Genomic DNA, 8,818 nt, shown 5'->3' with positions numbered 1-8,818 from the left:
AATCATCCAAAAAATGACTCTGCTGTGAGTCTCTTGTTTGGTTCACTTATTAATCCTCTCCTTGCCTGGCCTCCCAGTTTGGACGATTAACCATATTGTTGTAGCAGTGGTGGTTTTTGATATGGCCATGTAAACAGTTGCCCAGGGCTGTTGTAAAGGAGAAATGGGGTTGGGCAATCATAATAGATTATTGTCTTCAGTGTAGCTTTCAAAGCATAGGTTTAATAATCTAACTGTTCTTTAAACATCTACAGAGCCTTACCTTTGACCTGTCTGCTGTGTTCCTTGGTCTGCACGATGCTGTTTTGACAGCAATATTCTCTAATAAACCTGTGAGGCCTCCACAGAATAGGTTTATACATCCATCCATTTTCTTACACCCTTGTCTCTAGTGGGGTCAGGAGAGGTGCTGGTGCCTATCTCCAGCGAACATTTCAGGCGATAGGCGGGGTACACCCTGGACAGGTCACCAGTAAGTTTATACAGAGATCAAATTATGCACAAATTGCCTTAATATTCTGTTTATAGGACTTATTAAGATGTGTGACTGTACAGTAGTAAAGGAGGCTGGATACAACTGCATACCTCACCATCAGATTTTCTTAAAAATATTCCAGAGCTGAATATGATGTTCCTTCTACTTGTTGTTCCTTCTACTTGTTCCACTTATGCCCTAGTTCATGTTGGTCTACCACATAAAATCCAGTAAAGTATAGCGTTTGTGATAGCACAACAATAAATGTGAAAAGGTTCATGGGAATGAATACTTTTGCTAGGCCTCAACATTCAGAGCTACATCTAAAAGATGAAGAAAACTGGGAAGTGGCAAATGTCTTTTTGTTTCACCTGTACTCCGCCAACACATTTCCTGCATCGTCGCAGTTCCTCAGCGTCAGTCTGAAAACAGGATGTGCTACTCTTTTGTCAGGGAAGTTCCATCATGCCAACTTTGTTACAATCCTGAGCAGCTGTGGCCTCAATCAGTCACTCTTCTTTTTACAATAACTGGAACAGACAACAAAGTAGAGCCAGGTTACTCCACACTACCTCTGTGCCCCCTTTTGTCTGAAAAACTCTCCTTTTCCCTTTTGCTGTCTTTCTGTTCCCACTCTCCTCTTTTGCCTTTACAGGAACATCATATGTAAAGCTCATTTTTGCTCTACTGCAGATATCTGTCCCATGTTTGTCCAGGTCAATGGGGCTAAACAGAGGACTGGATTTCAAAACTGAATCTGGGGAACCAAATGTTCTTTAATAAGACATGAATAGACATGGGACGCTATGAGCTATTCCTTTGTACCCCGACATTCAGTCATAAAGTAGGTATACATATGCAGTTTATCCATTGTACTGTGTCTCCAGCTGTGATCATGTCAGTTTAGATGTGTGGGGATTTAGTGTTTTATAAAAGCATTCATATCCCTTTTTTTTTTTCTTTTATTATTGTTCAAGGGTATTAATACTTTTGGTTAACAATGACAATTGAAGACATTTGTCATCATTGACTGTTGTCATTTCCCAACAACACAAAGCCTATCCCTTCCTTCTTATTAGCCCCCAAGCAGATTCTGTGTAATTACAAGACATCTTACCAGATATTTTAAACTAATGACTTAGTTCCTCATTCAGCCATCTTCTGAACAGATGTGGCAATCCCTCAACAGGCTAAAAATAATTTTGCCTCCAACAGCTGGAATATTCTGCAGATACCCAAGTATGAGATTCCAAGTAACGAGTGAAAAATCACACTTTACAACCGCAGCATCCATTGCACTCCTTTGGGTTTCTTTGACAACTGCAGGAAACACCTGCACGCAGATGCCACTCTCTGTGCCCGTGGTATGCTTAAGTGAAATGACAGCAGAATATAAACACAGGCACACAACCACAGTCTCTTGTCGAGCCAGACTTTCAGGTGTGACTGTAGGCAGAGATGTTCCCTTTCTCCAAGCATATTTTGTCAAATGGATATTTAATGTGGTTTTTAACAATGCAGAATTTTTTGTTGTTGTTTCGGTAAAAATGTATTGAAATAGTCATTTCTGCTTAGAAAGAAATTAGGATCCATCACCATCTATTGCCACTTAAAATGTCTAAAATGAAGCACATATGTGTCACATCAGGTATTTGTCATTAGAACAGCATTTGTAAATTGGTTTGGCCTTTTTTTAAAGTTTTAAACATTTAGCCATCAGAAGCCTTCAGAAAGAAGATTGTATCAGTTTATAATTCTGGTAAGTATTTTAAAGAAGTTGTCAAAGACTTTGAAACTGCAGCACATATTCAGAGGGCACTCAAAATATGCCCCAGTCTGTCCATCCAAGCAGTTTCACCCTGAAAACTGACTTCAAGGTGACACAAGTATCTAAAAACCCTAAAATGTCATCACAGGGCCTCCAGCAGGAACTGGCTACTGTAGATATGAAAGTGCTTGCCTGTACAGTCAGAAAGAGACTGCAAAAACATTCCTTTTATTGAGGACTTGCAACTAGAAAACCATTGCGCTATAAGAAAAAGTAGGAAGTCAGACTGAAGTTTACCACAAAGAATACAAAGACTTCCAGATTCCTTCTCATTGGACAGTTGAGTCTAAAACTAAAATTTCATCGATAAATAAGTTAGAAATGACATTCAAGGAAAACATCATACCAACTTTGTAACATATAGGCGGTGGGATGCTCACTATAATATAATCCACCATATATTAGATTAATTAATGGGGGGTGCTTGAGATTATCTGTAAAGCAACAACAACAAAGATACAAGAATACTCACAAAGGACTGCTTGAGATTTAAGAAACAAAAGGTCATTGGCAGTGTCAAAATGAAGATATTTTTTTGTCTTTGTTAAACTACCTGAAAACTTCTCTTTGTATTTATTCACACTATTTGTGTAGGATATATTTTGTTAAATGATTGGAAACAAAAGTAAGTGCACCAGCACAAAGGCATTTAAGAAAAAGTTCTCACATCAAATTACAGAAACCTATTGAAAACGAGCATAGTTTCTCAAAATGTCTCTCCTCATGTGGGGTCAAATGTAGCCTGTCTGAGTTACACTTGTGGTTTTCCGGAGTTATAGCAGAAGTGAAACTCGCAGCACAATCAGAACAAGGTCACAGGAAACCAGAAAAGCAAACATGAAGATATGGGGTGAGGGGAGGAAACGCAGTGACACCAGCAACCGTCATTTCGCTTGTCTGAAAGGCAAGAACTTAATGACATATAACTTTACTGACTATTTTTCTCAGCTCGTAGCGTCAAAACAGAAAATAGATGTCACAAAAAAAGTTCCATCAAAATGTAGCTTTATTTATAAACACATTTATGTTACAATAATGTATATGTAAAAAAAGGATATTCACAAAAACTGTACAGTTTAAATGTTGACACACAAGTATAGCCTGACACACAGCAGATCTGAACTCACTGGATTTCAAATAGGCTTTTAAGCTAAAGTGCAATCTGTAATTTTAAACCAGAGAAAGCTCAGGCTTTTTAAAAATAAATGGAAATGAAGATTTAAGGCCTTTTACTGGCATAGCACTTATGAGAATTTTAACATTCTCTCTATACTCTGGGCAGCATTTTTCATGTCAGACAGATGGAAGCTTTGTCTATTTTGGGGGAATATGTCACACATCTTGGACCTGATGCTGCAGGGACGTGGCGGTGCTGGCTGGACGCGGGATTGCCGGGGGGTGTCTGAGGGTGCTCTTGCATTTCAAAATTGAAGCGAGTGCCCTTTTAATTTCTGAAGGCAACCTTTTTCCCCTCCCCTGTCCCTGAAGAGGCGAGAGAGAGAAGCGTTCGCTCCATCAGATCTGCTCTGGCGTGGATCTCACTTTCTTCTTGGTGCCTCGCCCTTCCCATATCTCTGTTCACATCTCTGTAGAGTGGGGAGAGGAAGGGGAGGAGACAACAACGCACAGTTTATAAAAAGAGTAGCATACAGGCATACATCAATGTACAGCCACAAACATTCACTGACTAATAGGTTAGGCTTGTGAAGATACAGCAGGAGTTGCGATTAATTTGCAACATTAATTTTCTCCATGTCGAGATCATCGGCAGCAGCAGCAGATGTATGTTTTTGTTCTTTGTTACTTGTGTGCTTGCAAGGGGCAATACACACACTCATGGGCTCCTAATGCACTATTCCTTTAGAGCTGATAGGAGGATCATGATGCTTATGTAGTCAAGTATGCCATTAACACAAAAGCCCACGCAGATAGTCTACCTCAGTCCCCAGACATGGCATTTAAATGTAAAAAGTGCTCAGAGATAAACAGAAGGGGGGGATAACAGACCAAGGGAACCAAGCTGGCTACTGCTGAGCAACTCCTTCTTTCAATGTGTAGAAAAACATGCAACCCGGTCAGTGGCTTCACCTTCACAGCACGCTGCTGGTTTGTCAGCTTAAACGTAAAAAGCAAAAAGACAAGATTGAGTAAAAAACATACCCGCGAGTTCCTGGTCCAACATGTTGATAAAACTCTCAAGCTCGTCTGTGTCTCCCAGCTTGGCTGAAGACAGAAAAAAGAAAAATTCAAGGGACTACAGAGGAAAAAGGCAGCAGTGGAACATTTCTGTCAGGAAATATGTGTCAGATTTATGATATTTCCTTTGGCCCAACGCTCCCAAAGTGAAATATGAATCTAAGCAAAAATATTCTCTTCTTATTTTGTGCAAATTCAGGTGGTCATAAGTGCATATGATACTTTTTATGGACATTAAGACCTTTTGCCCAGGGCAGCAAGGCCTGGGGGTAAAGCTATGAAGCAAAATTAGAAAGACTTATCTTCAGGAGTGTGCACATGTGTACACTATAGGTAAATATTACCATGGTGGCAGATTAGATAGCATTTATTGTCATTGAACAGGATTCAACGAAATTTCTATTGCAACTCCCGTGCAAAAAGTCAAATATATACAGTAAATAAAATAAACAAACACACAATAATAATAATAACAATATATACAACTAAAATTAACTAAAGGCACTCAACCACACCAAAGAAGTAGCAGATGACACTGAAGCTGGAGTTAAAGGGGGAGTTTGATGATGTAAGACTGTTTGACTTGTATTTTATCATCTTTAGCTGAAAATCCAACATATTTAGCTGCAAAAAATCCCCAAGGCATAAGGCTGCCACCATGAAGTTTTATCTATCTATCTATCTCTGTCTGTCTGTCTGTCTGTCTGTCTGTCTGTCTGTCTGTCTGTCTGTCTGTCTGTCTGTCTATCTATCTATCTATCTATCTATCTATCTATCTATCTATCTATCTATCTATCTATCTATCTATATTTTTTCCTGAAAACTAACATAATTCAGGTAAAACAGGGTTTGATGTGGGAGTGGGTGATTGTTCGGTTCAGTGAGGACCAGCAGAGGGAAGGGCTTGCCCAGGGCACCGTTCATGCATGAACTGCCACTTCCCAATGTCTCAAAGCCTCAACAGCTTGGTAGATCCCCTCAGGACTCAGGTACAGTGCATAAAACCATGAAGATGAGCAAACTATACCCTCTTGGTCAGCTTTGTGTGTGTGTAAGTGTTTTTTTTTTTTTTTATCAATTTAGATTCATCACCACGTGAGTGTAAATGCAATGGAATACATAGGGAGTAGTTCATTTACACACACACAAACACCTGAGACAGACTCCCTGCAGGAGAGTTTCAAAGTACGGTGCTGAGGAGCCACAGTCACAGCAGGGGGGAATTTGTTGTTTCCAAACAAAACAGCTCGGAGTCTAATGTGAGGAGCAGGCATTGTTCTTGTTACAGTGATCAGAAGCAAAAGTGATAGTGATCACCGTGAGAACAATGGCTGAATCTGAATGGAGATGGGACGATAGGAGGCTTGCAGTACCTTTCAGCGCCAGCGTCGTGCCTGCATGGTGGAGCTCCTCCTCGCTCGTATTCAAACTGTTTCCCATAGATGCTCCACTGCCTGGGAGGGAGAGAGGAGGATGGAAGAATAGAGAAGAGATAATAAGCACTAAGGGTTTTCCACGCAAATGATCAGTAGCAATGACAATGCAGGAGTTACACGTAATGATAATAGCATGTTCAAAAGTGAAGGTAAATGCCTGTTTGTGAGTGACTCCCATGTGTCAGCTGGAACACTTGAAAGCAAGCGCGTCTTTTCAAACGTTACCGGGGCCAGCACACTTTCAATAATGACGACGCATGGGAGCAGAGGAAAACATCTCCTCTTTCATCTCATAACCGCCGACAAATGAGCAACAATAGAAAGGAAAAAGAACGATTACAGAAGATGCGCTATCCATAATTGGAGTTCATTCCAGTTCGTCATTAGGCAAACAGCCACTTTTCTAGAAGAGTGCAGGGTATGTCTCCTCTTGTACCAATAATTTCATGCAAATTAGACGTGTCAAGCCGTAGTTGTTTGGGCTATTAAAGATCGCCAAGTGATACCCCCAGAGACAACAGACTGTTATATAACAGGAAATGTTGTACAGAAATATCTTAAGTGTTCCACACATTCTGCATATTCTCTCATATAGCTTTTCCTGAATTTAATGAAATTGTGTTAGTACAATTAGAACCAGTTCAATTTTTTATTTTTTTAAACTTACTGTAATCAGAGTCTTCCACCCCATTGTCTTCGATGCGGCTCTTGGCCTCATGCAGGACGCGCTGGTAATGCTGATGTTTGCTTTCGGAGGGGGCCTTCAGCTCCTCCACAACATCCTGGAACTCCTGCAGCACGTCGCCCAGCTCCAGCTCCAAGTCTGTGGAAAATTTGACAGCAGTTGGAACGCAATCCCAGACTCTGCAGAAAGGAAACTCCAAGACTGACTGGGAGCAGCAAAGCTGACACAGTGATACAAGGAGTAAAAATAAGATTCTGAGCTGGATTTTAGAAAGTTTAAATTATTTTAAAATGAACAATGTGCAAATATACTCCAAGTACAAAATTAAGCTTAAACAAAAATGTCTTTGGCCTGGTTGTACACTAATGCAAAAAGGATCCCACCTGTCTGAGGGACACTGAAATATTTATCTCTTCTTTACAGAAGTACATAAGTTCCCAAAACAAACTTTTCTGCGAATGATTCAAATTACATGAAAAAAGATTCCTGACTATCATGCAGTATGCAAACATTATTTCTAAGTCAAATATACAGAAGTATAATGACAGAACAAACAGCATCAACAATTAATACACCATGGATATATATTAGAAAGAGCTGTTCCCTATATCTTCTACCTTTTATGGCATTAATATATTTTGCCATTCCCATTTTAGTTATTCCTTTCTAATTTAATATTAAATTCATTGACAGTGTCGCTAACTGCAATTTTATTTTTTGACCAATAGATCAAAGTAAAAGAAGGATCTAGATGGAGACTAGTGTACTAAAAACTATATATATATATAAGAAGCCTTAACATTCACACTGAAAGACTTGAACACACTTCATGTCTCCAATAAAGATTTTAGTCCATAGCTCATAAATAAAAAATTGGAGATCGTTAAATCACAAATTACAAAACTATTTTTCCTATTTGTTCTTTGTTTTTTTACCAATTAAACTTATTGTTTTAAAGTATCATTGGACTCACCGCCTGTAATATCTGAGGACATGATAAAAAGAAGTTCACCACAAGCTGCTGCGTCTCTCTGCTCAGTTCAGTCTGAAGCTGTCAGGAAAATGTAGTTTTATTTCACAGCCCTCTACTGGCGCCCAGCATTTAGAGGACGTGACGAACCAATAAAGTAGCAGGGGAAAAAAGTCAGAAATTTACTGTAAGTGGAAAAGTGGGCGGAAAGTTGAATGACAACGACAGGAAGAATCCGTTACGTAACAGACATACCGGACATGCTTTCATTGTGGAAGAGAAATATTATAGCTGTACGTGCACTGAAAACTTAATGAGTTCGTCTGTTAATTACGAGATAAACTTAACGCAGAGTGATCTGTGAGTATCGGTCGCATCAATTTTAAGATATAGATTGTGTTTTTGTGACCGAGTTTCTGAAAAAAAATAAATAAATAAATTACTACTGTGAATTTTAACAAATATCTGAAGTAGTCTCAGTCTGCTGTAGTACCCTGCTCTGTCAACAGAGGCCCCCCTAGCCTTACAAAGTAAGTCTGAGGGCAATGTTATGCATTTTCAATACCCCTCAAATTTTCCAGTTGTGAAAAAGACTAAATCATTTAATCTCACATTAGACCAGAGCGAAATTAGTCCTCAGTTGTTTATCTCTTAGTTTTTCCAAACTAACATCCTGATATAGTATTAGGTCAATCTAGTTGTACAAAATTAGTTGTAAGAACTGTTGTACAACATATATATATATATATATATATATATATATATATATATATATATATATATATATATATATATATATATATATATATATATATATATATATATATATATATATATATATATATATGTATATATATATAAAGAGAGAAAGACAGAGAACAACATTATTGCCACATTTATCTTAAAAATATACTTTTTCCACAATTGCTTATCAATACATGTTGCAGTATTAAAAATTACCAGTCATTTCCAGATGTATAAAGGGTTTAAAATCAAGATTAGGAATTAGTCTCAGCCAGAAGCAGACTCAGACAGAAAAAGTGGAGAAAAAAAATCATTAAAAGGCTGTTAAAATCTTATTAAGTGTTTACTGTGAAGCAGAAAGGCAAGTGGGGGACAGAAACTACTACATTTATTATTTAAAAGTTAATAATTTCATTGTAGTTAAGCACAGTGTTTGTACAGAACCATCGTTAGTCACCGCCCTGCAATGAAAAAAAACTATTCC

At 38.4% G+C, this 8,818-nt stretch overlaps 1 protein-coding gene across 1 annotated transcript; it reads right to left on the bottom strand.

Moving 5' to 3' along the window:
- Window positions 1–3,291: 3,291 nt before the first annotated feature.
- On the bottom strand, window positions 3,292–7,738 carry LOC116714878 (regulator of cell cycle RGCC). The gene is made up of 5 exons (XM_032555664.1): window positions 7,594–7,738; window positions 6,603–6,758; window positions 5,873–5,953; window positions 4,464–4,526; window positions 3,292–3,889 (listed from the first exon to the last, which is right to left on the bottom strand). Exons 1-5 carry the CDS (start codon window positions 7,613–7,615, stop codon window positions 3,882–3,884), a joined length of 330 nt encoding a protein of 109 aa, XP_032411555.1. The 5' UTR covers window positions 7,616–7,738; the 3' UTR covers window positions 3,292–3,881.
- Between the last annotated feature and the right edge of the window lie 1,080 nt (window positions 7,739–8,818).

The sequence above is a fragment of the Xiphophorus hellerii genome, chromosome 23 (assembly GCF_003331165.1).
Source record: "Xiphophorus hellerii strain 12219 chromosome 23, Xiphophorus_hellerii-4.1, whole genome shotgun sequence".
NCBI classification, from domain to species: domain Eukaryota; kingdom Metazoa; phylum Chordata; class Actinopteri; order Cyprinodontiformes; family Poeciliidae; genus Xiphophorus; species Xiphophorus hellerii.
This window is presented reverse-complemented; position numbering and strand designations above follow the sequence as displayed.